The 16,521-nt window shown below is 40.9% G+C and overlaps 1 protein-coding gene across 1 annotated transcript in view; it reads left to right on the top strand.

Moving 5' to 3' along the window:
- The window catches only part of LOC126484568 (uncharacterized), a 246,590-nt gene that overhangs the window by 130,861 nt on the left and 99,208 nt on the right, over positions 1 to 16,521 (top strand). The window contains exon 4 of the mRNA XM_050108132.1: positions 76 to 253. Within this exon, the coding sequence (XP_049964089.1) occupies positions 76 to 253 (178 nt within the window). The remainder of the gene's footprint in view (positions 1 to 75; positions 254 to 16,521) is intronic.

Below are 16,521 nucleotides of genomic sequence, written 5' to 3'. Positions count from 1 at the left end.
TCTTGGGTAGCAATTCACATATCTGTATCACATTTTGAATGTCCTAAAATTAGTTTTTCATTTGTTTGCTTTCAGGGAGCCCAGCTTATACTCTCTTTACAATGGCAGCTGTCTGTCAGCAATTGACTGGAACGATCAGTACCAGAATGGTATGAACGGTGCACAACTGAGTTTCCCAAATAGCTTTAGTGCCCTCGATGGGATAAAACTTTCTGATTTGGAACTACATAACTCATCTGGAACAAAAGATTGTGTAAGTTCCATTTTGTTATTATTTTCAGATGAGACATTAATAGTTTCACGAAAGACATAATACGTGTAACTTCTAAGGGCTGTTGGGTATTTTTGCTGTGGTACTTCTGTAGGTGTTTTAGCACTAAATGTAAATAAAATATTTCAAAATTGTAATTTGATGCACCCAGTCAACAGAACAAACTTAGGTCAGTCTTATGTGATATTCAGTCATGAATATTTATTGGCAATGACTACAAAACTCAATGAAAAGTTGGTGTTCCTGCTGCTAGAAAGAATAGTAGCCAAGCTGTGCAACAGTGACATTTAAGCCTCATCACAAAAATTGTAAATGAGAGTGTGAAGAAAGTTTGGTGCAACATGGCAACCACATTCAGTCATAGCTGGAAATACTGGGTATTATACAGGTTTTTTAGTTGGTGTTAACAGACACTTGCATTGTTGACAACCGATCACATTAGTTTGATGTTGCTGTATCAGCTGACCTCATAAGGATTCAGTTTGGACCAGGCTGTTCCAACACTGCTCTGTAGGTTAAGGGTGCTCCTTACCAAGTTTTCAGCCTGATGTAGATAGTGTGGGCTACAGACCAGGCAGCCCTACTGCATGTTATGTGCATGCACAAGCTGCTTAGTCACACTTGCCCACATGCACTTGAGCCAGTGCAGTACAATTGCATACACTATGGCCCAGCTGCAAGACTGCCCATGTGTCAGCTGTTTGCCCATTCCTGTCCACTGGTGTCCCAGGCACATAGTTGCCTGCGAATGGGCACGTGAATTGGAACAGCATGATTTAATCAACATTTGGGTTATAAGGGAAACCAAAACGGAACATTTTCTGATGACATGGGATGTTGTATGAAACATCTTAATAGCAGTCTTTGTTTGCAGTTGTGCCACTCAGATATTACAAAACAAAATTGAAACCTTCTGTAGAAATACTAGAGAAATGGCATGTGACAGTCTAGAAGAGACACACTATATCTAGTGACCTTGCTGGCCAAGATAGGATTTGGCAAGTGTGAAGACAAGCAGTAGAAACTCTCGCCGTATTTCTGCGTAAGCATTATCTTGCTGTGTGTGTGAGCATTATCTTGCTGAAGTGTAAGCCCAGGGTTGCTTGCCATGAAGGGGAAAAAAATGAGGTGCAGAATATCGTTGACATACTGCTTTAGTGTAAGGGTGCTGCAGATGATGACTAAAGGGTCCTGCTCCCCATGAAAAGAAATAGCACCCCAGTCTGTCACTCCGGGTTGTCGGGTCGTACGGCTGGAGACAGTCAGGTTTGTATCCTACCAATGTTCGGGGCATCTCCAGACACATCTCTAGCCTGAAATTCATTGACTGGAGTAAATTCTCTTCAGTGGTGAGTCCCACTTAAAATTGAGCACTGATGACAAGCAGTGATGTGTTTGGTGACACTCCCAGACAGCGTTGGAATACCAACGTGACTGTCATCCACCACACAGCTCAACAACCAGGAGTGGTGGTTTGGGATGCTATTTCTTTTCATAGCAAGACTGCTTTGGTTGTCATTCGTGGCATCCTTACAGCACAGTGGTATGTCAACAATATTCTATGCCTTGTTTTGTTGCACTTCATGGCAAGCCATCCTCTGCTTACATTTCAGCAAGGTAATGCCCGCCTGCACATAGCAAAAGTTTACTGCTAGTCTTTGTGCTTGCCAAACTCTTCCTCGGCAAGCAAGGTCGCCTGATCTCAGCCCAGTTGAGAATGTTTGAAGCATTGTGGCAGGGCCCTCCAACCAGCTCGTAATTTTGAGGATGTAACGCATCAATTGAACAGAATTTGACATGTTATCCCTCAGCAGGACATCCAACAACTCTGTCAGTCAATGCCAATCCTAATAAATGCAGGTGTTTAGGTAGACATCAGTACATCACTGAATTGTACTAAATGCTGCAATTAATAAATGTGTTGGGCATTTATTAATTCATCATGCACCCAGGCTGCCACATCTGGAAAAAGGAAGACCAAATGCACAGTGTCATCTTGGTGTGTGTGTGTGTGTGTGTGTGTGTGTGTGTGTGTGTGTGTGTGTACGTACGTTACATATTGCACACATATATGTCTGAATCTCTGCACAGTATGACTCCAGGGAGGAACTTAAATTTACCTGTGGCCTTTAGCCATGTAGTGTAATATTTGGTCCCAAAACATGCAGACATAAACACTGGCTCATTGCAGTGCTCATTCATGTGACCTGGTTGACACACTGTACAGCACAAATAAGAGACAAAGTGTGATTCGTACTTTTAAAATATTCCAAGTCAACTAAATACAGGAAAGAAATATAAAAAGATTACATCAAAACAACTTTAATCACCCCCTTCTCATCCCCATTCCCTGGGGTAGTGGGGAATCCATTAATCTACCTTCCTCCTTGCATTTCTCTGTTTCCTCTTCCACATGGTTAATCACACCATGTTTCTCATCCACCTGTCTCCTCACACCCACGTGGCTACTCATACCCTCTCCCTTCTCCACATGCCTACTCACATCCTCTACCTTCTCCACCTGCCTACTCACATCCTCTACCTTCTCCACCTGCCTACTCACATCCTCTATCTGCCTACTCACACCATTTCCCTTCTCCACCTGCATACTCACACCATTTCCCTTTTCCACCTGCGTACCACACCATTTCCCTTTTCCACCTGCGTACTCACACCATTTACCTTTTCCACCTGCGTACTCACACCGTCTCCCTTCTCCACCTGCCTACTCACATCCTCTCCCCTCTCTACCTGCTCACTACCCTCTCCGTCTTCTACATCTCCTCATTCTCTCTGTCCATCTTCTCTCCCTCTCTTTTTCCATGTCCACCTTTGCCTCTGCTTCTCTGTCCATCTCCTCCAGCCCCTTCTCTATCCACCTCCAATCCCTCCTCTCTCTCTCTCTCTCTCTCTCTCTCTCTCTCTCTCTCTACACCTTCTCCTCCTCACCCTGTCTACCCGCCTTCACCTCCCCACCCAGTGTTTCCACCTCCTCCTTCCTTTCTCTCCATACATTTTCTCCTACCACCTCTCTCTGTCTATCCGTCACCTTGGTTTCACCACCACCTCCAACCTCCTTACGAGATACGTGTTCCTTATCCTCAGTTCTTCTTTCTAGATAGTAACTGATGTTGTACCAAGTTTAGTTGAAATCAATCCATTGGTTTAGGAGGAGATGTGGAACATACATACATGTATCCATTTTTATAATAAATGTAGAGTAGGAAGGTGAAATGGAAGTACAGAAATTCATAACGAGGTGAAATGAGGGTAAAATGCAATGGCATGTGCAGCAGTTGCTGATTTTTTTATGAATGGTAAGGTGGATAACAGTCAGTTGTTAACTATGAACTACGCAGTAACAGAAGTATGTTTTTGAAGAGTGAAATGAATGTAAAGACGACAAATCGACTAACTTTACATGCCCATATGAAAAGGTGAAGATGGGAAGTAGACTTGGGCATTTAATAAAATATTTGAAAGACAAAGAAAATTTGATAGTTACAGGGAACTGAAAGTTTATAGTAAGAAATAACATATTCTGCTGGAGAAAAATAATTTTGATAAATAAATGAGAGGCTTCAGGAGCTCTGTTTTAAATTTCAACTGATTGTAGCAAATATTCTGCTTCTCCAAGAGAAGATGGCATAAGGAAAGGATGGGAGATGTGAGAAGATATCATCTAGGCTACATCTAATAACCTGTTAAAAGAGCACACTTTTTGCTTTGGAGTGCTGTAAATGACACAGCAGCAATAATAACAATTGTGTGTGGCTGAATGGCCAAGTACAAATCTATCGATTGGATGGCATGTTGGCAACTTGTGTGCCACTAACCTAATGCAGTTATCCAATTGGGGGTAGGGGACCTTTAATGTGGCTTTTGAAAAACATGTCATTCTGCCAGCCAACAAAGGATGTAAGACGAAAATTTTGGTCTATAAGCGAGGCTTGTCTACACTGGTAACCAGTCAAGCAAGTTGGACACAGTCACCCTTGGATGGAGAGAGTTGTATTGAGCTGCAGTGCAGTGACTGGCAGCGAATTTGCAGTTCTTGCTGATGAAGATGACACTCTCTCGCTAGCAGGCACTGCAGATGGAGATCGTGGTTCCAATACCCTTGGCCCATAGCCTGCTGAGCGGAAGCTGAGACCACCGCAGATTGTCATTCAAGTGACAGACACTACTACTGTTTCCTGCAACAGTTCTCACAATGGGTCAAATCTGACATCATTCTAAAATTATCAGGAAAGGACCTAGAGCACGTCAACCTTCACAATGACAAAGATACTGTGGCATGAAGAGTGAAGCAGCCACACACTTTTGGCCCTTTTTACATTCACACCACGCATCTAGACAGGTGGTCGAGGCTGTGTTAGGTCTTCCTGTGGACAGTAATGCCAGGTCACCTTAAAGAAGAGCTTTGAAGACCTTGGGTTCGGTGTGCGCACTGTGGTGCACACAAAATCCTCAGGCACAGGCAACAATGGATCTCTCCTGCAGGCCATTGCACAGATAACCCCGAGAATTGGAAGTTGTTTTGTGTCACCCTGGTGGCTAATAAGATGGTCACCGTGGAGAAACTGAAGTTACGGCGAGGGTCATCACAATGATTCAAATGCCAGTGCACTGGGCACGTGGCACCCCACTTCTCGATGCATGATGTCCGCGTGATGTGAGCTGGCACCCATCCAGGCCCGCAATGTACACCTCGTAGAGAAGATTTGCTGACATATGCGAACTGTGGAGGGAAGCATATGACAAGTTATTACAGGTGCAGGAAATTCAAAGCTGTTAGGCCTATCTTGCCAACATGTAATACCATACAAGGCACCACAGAAGGTGAAGGCAGCCCGCTTGACTGTCATCTGCAACCCAGGCAGGAACAAGAAGCCAGCAATGCAAAGAAGTGGTTAGATAGATACCTGCACTGTAATGCATGTCACTGTGTGAGACAGGTGGACGAAGTCATTGGTAAAGCACTGCCACAGATGCTGGCCGCAGATATAGCAGCCATGGTCACTCCAAACCATAGAAGAGAGTGTGCATGCACCAGAAAGCTTACTCTGCAACTGCAGATGGACAACCCACACGAGCTGGAAGTGTGGGGTGACCTTCACACAGGAAAGGAGGAGGAACAGGCAGTAGTCTCCATCATCATTGCATAGAAAATGCCAGGCGAGACTTCGACATCATGGATGGTGCCAACAGTGGCCGCACTGCAGCTGCTGACCTCTATATAACTCAGCACCCACCAACAACTATGACAATGCCCTGAGAAGTGGTGATACCAGCAGCCTGGTCACGATACTTTTGAAGGTGTTTGAATCTGGGATGAGCATGGTTGAGTAATTGATACAGAAGATGACCATTGTGCTGAAGGTTAATGTGGAAGCAGCCAAGATGCCAGCTGGACAACAGTAGGTGGTCCCTGCCACTCTGTATACCTCCACCAACCACGACCTTGCTGCTGTGCCAGCACCAGAAGACTATAAATTCCTGGCAAGGGTACAAACATAAAGCAGCCACCAAGAGAGGCCACAACCGTATCCTCTCAGCACAGAAAGCATTAGACCTATGCATATTGTCATTCTACAGTATCCAGAGACAAAGGGTACCTCAGAGAAATATCCCAATCAGTCAAAGAAGAGCAATACGAGAAGCATTTCAGTGAACTCAAAAATAAAATTTTGCCAACCCGACAAAAGAATAATAGTAGTAATAATAATAATAATAATAATAATCCTAAGAAGTTTTTGTCATATGTAAAGTCAGTAAGCAGATTGAAATAATAACTCGGTCGGTCAGTGACCATGCTGGCACCAAAATGGTGGATGACAGAAAAAAGATCAAAATACTGTATTTGATCTTCTGATATGTTTTCACCACTGAAGACTATAATTTGCTGTACAGATGTTCCTTAAGAGGGCCATTGTTCTACTCATTCATATCGACTTTTTATATGGTGATGTGATATATGCCAGGAGAGCACTGGGTTGTCTGGCACCAGTATTGTTGTTACTAGTTTAGAATTTCCTGGGTACACGTACTGCATAAGGAATGCCTTGTAAATTAGTAACATTTTACTGTGTCTGTCTTTCCCAAAGGCCTACAAATTGTTGACAAATACTTCCATAATTAGTGTTTACAGCTAGATGCTGCCAAAAAAGAAGTCACCAATTACCACATTTACAACAGTATTACCAGCAAGGAGCTGAGAACTTCTACTAAGATGAAGACACAGAATAAATCTTGCAAGAACTCTGTGATACAACATAGGGTTCATCAGCTCTAACACTAAGTACTTCTGCTTTTTAACTGTTGCAGCGTATTCCATAATGTTGTGTTGCAGTATAAAAAATCTGGTATTCTCTCAAAATAGTGGAAGTCTTGCTGTCTAACCCTGCATATCGGATCAACAACATTGCCCAGCTGTGATTGTGATGCTGAGTGACAAACTGTTCGGCATATAATATGTGCGTGGCCAAGACGATTGTTTCCTGGCGATCGAGAGGAGTTCTTATTGACAACAAAGTAGACTTAATTTAATTAAGGGGACCCAGAACATCATATCTTGCCAATATTAGATTTGATAACTTTATGTACCTTTTTATCTGGAAGTGTTCTACTAAAAACTTAAAAAATTTGACAGCTTTTTTCAGCATGTATTGTTATCTCACCAAACTAGAATCAGAGTTTCTTTTTTGTTACCATAATACAACAGTTATGCAGAAAGTAAGGTCCTATTTCCTATAGAACATGAATCATCAGAGGTTTTTAAAAAGAGTTTTTTATTTAGTACCCTACATATGTCTCTATTTTCCTACATAGTTTCCATATATGTTTAAACATTTGTCATAACATTCTACAAGCTTTTATATTCCTATGTCATAGACAGCTGCTGCCTGTGAGGATCACCAGTCTATATCTAGTTCTTTCATGTCGTTATCTGTTGTGGAGCACTTGCCACCAAGAAAATGCTTTGGGTAGTGGAGCAAGTGAAAATCACTTAGTGTCAAGTCTGGACTGTAAGGTGTGTGAACAGTCTGTTCCCGTCCAAAAGATCTGATCGAATTTTAGGTGTCAATGGAAGGACAGGATCTGGCATTGCTGTGCTGCAACAAAACTCCAGGTGTCAGAAGAACATACTGCATTATTCTGTAATGCACATCGGAGTTTAATCAGGGTAGTGCAGTAAGTGCTGCTGCATTTATCGTTGTCCCTTGCTGCAGAAACTTGACTAACAATACTCGTATGTCCATCCAAAAACAAGATTGTCATAATCTTGCGTGTTGAGATTGCTTGACCTTGACTACTGCTGATGTCACCTGACACCATTCCATTGTCTGATGTTTAGATTCTGGGGTCATGTTAGAAACCCACATCTCATTCCCAATGAGAATGTTCTCAAAAAAATTATCACTTTCTTATATTAATGGTCCAAAAATCAAGAGCGAAAGCCATTCTTTCCATTTTGTGTTTCTCAGGAAGCAGCTTGGAAACCCGTGTGCACAAGTTGCAAAATTGCAGTTTTCCAGAAACAATTTTGTGCAAAGATATTCTAACAACATTTGTAAACTCTGTGCTGAAGTGGAAATTGTGAGTCGCCAGTCTTCACAAATCTTTTTGTCCACAGCTTTGACCAAATCTGCTGACACCACTAATGTTCTCCATGATCCCAGTTCATCATGGACATTCTCACATCACTTTCACCCAATTATACACTTTGCTGCCACTCATCACATTGGGACCATACACATCACTTAGGTGTCAATGAATATCTCTTGCTGCAATGTTCCTGGCTTTCAATTACTGAATCACAGACTATGTTTCACAGTCGGCCGGCTGATCAGCTGTTTTAGACATTTTGAACTGACACTGTAAATGGCACACTATGACAATATCAGTGCAAATGGAGTCATTTCATAAGCGAGGCATGCTAGAAGTCGGTGCGCATGCACATTTCAGTGTTCGTGCGACATTTGAGTAGTTATGTGATTTGGACCATACTTTCCCAATACCCCTCGGATTTATGAATTTTGTGTCCTTGAGCCATTTTTAATTGGGATTAATTTCATATTAATCTCCTTACCCCAACAAATACATTCTTAAGCACACAAGTCTATGTGAGGTTGGAATGTCTCTTTTTGGTCATGTGAAGATAAGAATGTCGGTCATGTGAAGATAAGAATGTCCCAGGTCAGCTAAAATGAAGTTACAGTGTACTTAGCTCATGTGAAGTTGGCAGTTTATTTTGTTTTTGTTTCCGTTGCTCGTAGCCAATTGGGTGATAATGTGCGGTATAGACAGTGAGAATCAGAGATTCTAATTGTTTGTTTTGGTGCAAATTATGATTTCATTTTGTTTCTGCATGACAAGCTATTTGATTACCTCTTGTTTCATATTGTTTTTGCCCAAGAAGCAATTTGATAATTTCCGGTTTTGTTACTGAGGCAAAGAATTTGAAACTTATAGATCTCGTATTATTGATTATAAAGTTGGTTGCTGACTGTCATAAAAATTTTCTAGATCCTACATTTATTGGAATATTATCACATTTCTTGATTGTATTGTTTTGTATTTCAACATTGTTGTTTTCAGTTTGTAGGATGAAACAATGAGATGGTGCATGGAGCACAGATTCATTGCCAAAGAAAGATTCTGCACTAAATGTTCTTGAAGTGTGATACTTGCAGCTCAAAAAGACAAGTTATGGACTGCACCAGTTATGCATGCAGACTTTACACATTTATCGAATGAGCATTCAACAAAAAAATTGGTTTGAGGAAAGTAGACTGAGCATGGGAAACATATTGAAAATGACATGTTTGTGGATAAAAGAATGTACTACATTTACTGTTACAAAGAGCTGCACTTGTCCTATCGCAATGTCATGGATTGGACCAACTCCTGCCATGAAGTTTGTGTAGTAGACTATGTAAAGAATGGGGAAAAGCTGGGAGATGTTGAGTCTGTCGTAGAAATTGATGAATCACTGTTTGGGAAGTAGTAATACTGACGAGGTAGTAAACTTGTCTCCGGCAGATGGTTGCTTGGTACAGTGGAGAGAGAAATTAATATATTGCCTGGTGTTACAATTGCCATTACTTTCAGTCCTACAAGTGCTCTCTGATGAAGCTTTTGTCCACTTAGCAGTCAGTCACACAATAACTTTCAAAGACCCAGAAATCGCAGTGTGTACCGATATGATAGAAGGGACATTGGTGGTCATAAAGAGGTCACTTCGTGAGACGAACCATTGCAGAAATATGTTTGACTCTACTTATTTGAATATATGTGGAGGAGGAAATAGAGCCATGAGATTTGCTTATTCATCGAAGTTCATTAAAGTTGTTTCTAAAGTTTACAATTCTGAATAAAGCTATTAGGTGTAGTCTTGTTTGTGAAAAACACTTTGTTGTTTATTATGTATGTGTAAAGATTTTTGAGTATGTGATTATGTGGGATTCCTAACAGCACTGCTTAAATTACTCTGAATGAATTGCGCAGCATCTGTATTTTCTGTAATCCTGCCTAAAATTTCTTTCTCATTTTTTTACAACGGTCACGACTTTTGAGTGCGTGGTTAGGCAGCAAACCTAAGACAATAGCTTCAGTTAATACAAGTGAAATGATCAGTCATCATATTTCCAATACTGATTTTGTAATTGCTTTTCTGTTTTCATTGTTGTCACAATTTTCGAGTATGTGGTTAGGCAGGAACCCAAGAACAAGCTAAAATTGCTGCAGACGAAATGAGCGGGAACCATATTTCCAGTTCTCTTCTTAAAATTACTTCCCTGGTTTTTATGACAATTTCGCCATTTCCAAATATATAGCTAGACAGCATATATATAATCATTAATTCATATCATTAATTTGTTCCCTCATTAATTCATAAGATGATGTGACTTACCAAATGAAAGTGCTGGCAGGTCGACAGACACACAAACATACACACAAAATTCTAGCTTTCGCAACCAACGGTTGCTTCGTCAGGAAAGAGGGAAGGAGAGGGAAAGACAAAAGGATTTGGGTTTTAAGGGAGAGGGTAAGGAGTCATTCCAATCCCGGGAGCAGAAAGACTTACCTTAGGGGGAAAAAAGGACAGGTATACACACACACACACACACACACACACACACACACACACACACACACACACACACATCCATCCACCCATACAGACACAAGCAGACATATTTGGTCTTTAAATATGTCTGCTTGTGTCTGTATGGGTGGATGGATGTGTGTGTGTGTGTGTGTGTGTGCGCGAGTGTATACCCGTCCTTTTTTCCCCCTAAGGTAAGTCTTTCCGCTCCCGGGATTGGAATGACTCCTTACCCTCTCCCTTAAAACCCACTTCCTTTCGTCTTTCCCTCTCCTTCCCTCTTTCCTGATGAGGCAACAGTTTGTTGCGAAAGCTTGAATTTTGTGTGTATGTTTGTGGTTGTTTGTGTGTCTGTCGACCTGCCAGCACTTTCATTTAGTAAGTCAATATATATAAACAAAGATGAGGTGACTTACCGAACGAAAGCGCTGGCAGGTCGATAGACACACAAACAAACACAAACATACACACAAAATTCAAGCTTTCGCAACAAACTGTTGCCTCATCAGGAAAGAGGGAAGGAGAGGGAAAGACGAAAGGAAGTGGGTTTTAAGGGAGAGGGTAAGGAGTCATTCCAATCCCGGGAGCAGAAAGACTTACCTTAGGGGGAAAAAAGGACAGGTATACACTCGCACACACACACATATCCATCTACACATATACAGACACAAGCAGACATATTTAAAGACCCGTCCTTTTTTTCCCCCTGAGGTAAGTCTTTTCGCTCCCGGGATTGGAATGACTCCTTACCCTCTTCCTTAAAACCCACTTCCTTTCGTCTTTCCCTCTCCTTCCCTCTTTCCTGATGAGGCAACAGTTTGTTGCAAAAGCTTGTATTTTGTGTGTATGTTTGTGGTTGTTTGTGTGTCTGTCGACCTGCCAGCACTTTCATTTGGTAAGTCAAATCATCTTATATAATTTTTCCCACGTGGAATGTTTCCTTCTATTTTTATATATATATATATATATATATATATATATATATATATATATATATATTCCATGTAGGAAAAATATATCTAAAAACAAAGATGATGAGACTTACCAAACAAAAGCGATGGCAGGTCGATAGACACACAAACAAACACAAAAACATACACCCAAAATTCAAGCTTTTGCAACAAACGGTTGCTTCATCAGGAAAGAGGGAAGGAGGAGTCATTCCAATCCGTTGTTGCGAAAGCTTGAATTTTGGGTGTATGTTTGTGTGTCTATCGACCTGCCAGCGCTTTTTATATATATATTATGAATAGATCAAGATTTTGAGGTTTTGGTTAGGCAGAAATATAAGAGTACAACTTATATGGGTGAAAAACGGTTCACTTGCTATATTTCACATTATGATGCCAGAAAAATGTTGTTGTCAATACATTTGCCTTTTACGACTTCTTTCAATTAGATCATCTCGTTTATTGTGGCTTACTGCATCATTATCAATAACACGACATTTCCTACTCTTTTTGCTATGAACATTTATATTATATGTGACATTACAAATGGAGAAAATCATCAGCTATGGACATCCATCCAGTGATATGTCATCTTCCATCATTCATCCCACAGATATCAACTTCACAATGCAACATAACATCTATGTACACCAAAGCTGAATTTTTGCTCAAGTCTCTATATATGGGCTTAATTTTTTCCATAACAGCCACTGTGATAGAATTTTTATGCTGATAAGGAACTCCAGTAATGTAAGCATTTTTTGTATTTGCACCATGTTGATATAGGTGTAGGATCACCTGAACAAGCAAAATGAAGAGGATTGTTATCAGTTGATGGTCAGTGTAAATATGTTGCCCATATAGCCTGCCTCATTTCCTGCATATTATTTACATTATTTCTAATTGCTAAACCATATTACTGCTGAAATTCATTCACTGTTTGATCTGGTAGGTGACCCCTAATGTTTGTATCATCTGACAAAATTTTATCCTTTAGCTTTTTAACAAAGAATTTTACTGTAGCCCTTTACTGCAGAATAATACTTCAGCAATAAAACATAAACATGAAAATAAAACTGAAGTTCCAAAGAAAATGGACCATTTACAACAACAAATCATAGTGTGCAAACAAGCATCTGGTGACACCAAAATGTGTCAAAGGCTTTAGGACAATGATGATGCAACAAACAACAAACTCCTTTCGATGAGTGTGACGTAACAACTGTTTAAATTAAGATTGTTTGAGCAGTTGCCAGCGGGTTCACATGCTTGTGCAGGGCTGAAGTCACATGTGAGCAGTGCCTTCTCCCACTTCTGGCTACTTGAAGTGTGGCTGATAGATGTATGAGGAGTAGCAACAAGCAGCCAGGATGCTACCTGGAAAAAATTTTCTGTCACGCCCAAGCTGCCAGATTTGCACCTGTGCAGAGTTGTAGTGGACGGTGGTTTCCACAGGACCTGTGTTCGTGTGTCATGATTTTGCTGTTTTCTGTTCGTTTACAGCTTTCACATCAAATGGTAACAAAACCTGTTTCTGTGGCTGGGAACTATCAAGAGAATTAAAATATATTCACTAATTATGGAAAACCAAAATATGTTCAGTTTTCTGAATTTATAGAACGCCATTCTTCGGTAAATTGTAGACAGGCAGCACACCGTGTTTTATCATTGTAACCTGCGACAAGGCTGTATATTTACTTCTGGAGTAGAATATAAACTGCCAGTTATATAGTTTATTGGCTTCATGAATAACCATGTTAATTTTTTTATACAATTTTAAAAAGTCATGAAAAACTTCCAGAATGAGATTTTCACTGTGCAGCGGAGTGTGCGCTGATATGAAACTTTCTGGCAGATTAAAACTGTGTGCCGGACCGAGACTCGAACTTGGGACCTTTGCCTTTCGTGGGCAAGTGCTCTATCATCTGAGCTACTGAAGCACGACTCACGCCCGGTCCTCACAGCTTCACTTCTGCCAGTATCTCGTCTCCTACCTTCCAAACTTTACAGAAGCTCTCCTGCAAACCTTGCAGAACTAGCACTCCTGAAAGAAAGGATATTGTGGAGACATGGCTTAGCCACAGCCTGGGGGATGTTTCCAGAATGAGATTTTCACTCTGCAGCGGAGTGTGTGCTGATATGAAACTTCCTGGCAGATTAAAACTGAGTGCTGGACCGAGACTCGAACTTGGGATCTTTGCCTTTCGCAGGCAAGTGCTCTCCCAACTTGCCCACTTCGCAAACGGCAGTGTACTCAGATACTTCAAAAAGACACTGTATATTTCCTTAGTCATCCTTGCTCTTGCCTTGCAGGCACTCCCATGTTTAATGATGTTGCCATTGATGGAACACTAATCCTACTTTTGTTGTCTTTCTTGTGCATTTTGTTCCTGTGTGCAATTGCACTAATGGAACTAAAGTATAGAGAGTAAGAATAGCACATAAAAAAATACTATACATAGGTTGCTGATACCATAGTCATAAACTAAAACTCTGGTCTTCGCTTTCTTGCTTCCCCAAGCAACAAACATGACGTTTGAAACATTCTGTAGCCATGAGCTTGCATGAGGCTAAGATACCCTTTTCTTGTACTCAATAAAAATTGGGATTTATAAATAAGGAAAGGGAGCAGTAAATTGCACTATAACTTGGTGAGGCAGAATGGTTTAAGTAAAGTGCATTTGTACATGCAAAATGCTGTCAGGACCTTGATGTTTTTGGATAAAATAGATACTGGACATAATGTATTATTAGCAAGGGCAAAACCGTGATATCTAGTTAAAACTTTGGGAAGAAGTTGAGGGCTTCAATGAAGTAGGTACACATGCTCATCAAATGTCAATTGTGGATGTTGGAGGATGTTAGAAAATACAGGGCTATTACAAATGATTGAAGCGATTTCATAAATTCACTGTCGCTCCATTCAATTACATATGGTCACGACACACTACAGATACGTAGAAAAACTCATAAAGTTTTGTTCGGCTGAAGCCGCAATTCAGGTTTCTGCCGTCAGAGCGCTCGAGAGTGCAGTGAGACAAAATGGTGACAGGAGCCGAGAAAGCGTATGTCATGCTTGTAATGCACTCACATCAGTTAGTCATAACAGTGCAATGACACTTCAGGACGAAGTTCAACAAAGATCCACCAACTGCTAACTCCATTCGGCGATGGTATGCGCAGTTTAAAGCTTCTGGATGCCTCTGTAAGGGGAAATCAACGGGTCGGCCTGCAGTGAGCGAAGAAACGGTTGAACGCGTGCGGGCAGCCCGCGGAAAATTGGCTCATGCCACAACTGGAGACCGACAGCGCCGACTTCATCTTTCAACAGGATGGTGCTCCACCGCACTTCCATTATGATGTTCGGCATTTCTTAAACAGGAGATTGGAAAACCGATGGATCGGTCGTGGTGGATATGATGATCAGCAATTCATGTCATGGCCTCCACGCTCTCCCGACTTAACCCCATGCGATTTCTTTCTGTGGGGTTATGTGAAAGATTCAGTGTTTAAACCTCCTCTACCAAGAAACGTGCCAGAACTGCGAGCTCGCATCAACGATGCTATCGAACTCATTGATGGGGACATGCTGCGCCGAGTGTGGGAGTAGCTTGATTATTGGCTTGGTGTCTGCCGAATCACTAAAGGGGCACATATCGAACGTTTGTGAATGCCTAAAAAAAACTTTTTGAGTTTTTGTATGTGTGTGCAAAGCATTTTCAAAATATCTCAAATAATAAAGTTATTGTAGAGTTGTGAAATCGCTTCAATGATTTGTAATAACCCTGTAGTTTGCTGACCACAAAGTTCGATGTATTGCATCAGGTAAATATGCAAATTAGGGATGCAGTGGCACCTGTCACTTTTTGAAGAAGTTTTGTACGTGCTTCACTACTTGTGCTTGGGCATTGTTCTGTTGTGGTATGGTATGTGGACTCTCCTGAAGGTACCTCTGGCTTTAAAGCCTAGAGGTAGTGGTTACTATTCAAGTTGCCTTCAGCACATAGGAGTTGTGATTACCACTATCTATCACATTGTTTTTGTTAGTTATCCTATTCAAAAATATAGTTGCCACACTGTTGTCACTACAATAGTATGTAAAACTTATGGATCAACTTAAATTGAAATTACTCTTAAAACACTACATTTTGCCACTCAGCGTAAACATAATTATGTGAGATTCACAGTGCTAAGTGTGTATAATTTCTGGAAAATAGTTGCCATGACAATGGCATGTGTGAAACCAGTCCAGTTCAGAGCGGACAGTATGAACTTGTTGATGCAAATGAGCTGGTGCCCATTGAAGTGATTTAGTGTCAGACCAACACAGAACAAGGCTACGTAGTTTGTTATGGCCATTTGGACAAGACTGAGGTCATCCAGTGCTGTGATCAAACTGCGTGGTTCGTATCCCATTAGTCACTGCAAGCTGTCTTCCTTCTATTCCCTTATTCCCTTTTTCCGAATACACATACCTGTCAAAACAGCGTGAGCTATGCATGCCAAAATATCTTGGTATAACTGATCTATTTTCCAGAGACAGGACATTTTGCCTGTTTGAATTCATTGCTGCTATACCCTATTGCTTTTCTATTTGTTTATTCCCCCCCCCCCCCCCCCCCCCAAAAAAAAAAATTATTATTATTATTATTATTGTGGATGCAATTGTACAGCAATTCATTTCGTAACTGTTTGGGAACAGTTACAGAAACGTAGTATGTTTCATTCTTACAAATAATATGGTGCAATAAAGACAATCCTCTGAGAGGAATTCTTTAACTACTACTACGGATATTACAGAGTCTCAACAGAACTAACTGGAAAAACACAGGAACACAGTTACAACAGAGGGGTCTCTCAGATCACCTTTTTGTTTTTTATATACATAACCGGTGTTTTGCTGAATATAGAGGGTGAGCACAGAGTCTTGCCCTGATTATAACAATTTATTACAGAATAACCGTTTGACATAATAATTTACATTTGATGCCATTACGTAGGTTAGTGTTGCTAGTGGTGTTTTTTTTTTTTTTAAATGACCACTTACATTAGTAAACCTCAACGTTTGCTTCCTTGGTAGCTCGGGGAATATCGAGGTGGTATTCCAGTTCCCGCCAGACGTTTCGTAACGTGTTCTGTCACAATACCCACAGCGTCTTGTATCCTAGCCTTCAGTTCGTCAACATCAG

The sequence above is a fragment of the Schistocerca serialis genome, chromosome 1 (genome assembly GCF_023864345.2).
Source record: "Schistocerca serialis cubense isolate TAMUIC-IGC-003099 chromosome 1, iqSchSeri2.2, whole genome shotgun sequence".
In the NCBI taxonomy this organism is placed as follows: domain Eukaryota; kingdom Metazoa; phylum Arthropoda; class Insecta; order Orthoptera; family Acrididae; genus Schistocerca; species Schistocerca serialis.
The sequence above is the reverse complement of the archived record's forward strand: the minus strand, read 5'-3'. Positions and strand labels throughout refer to the sequence as shown.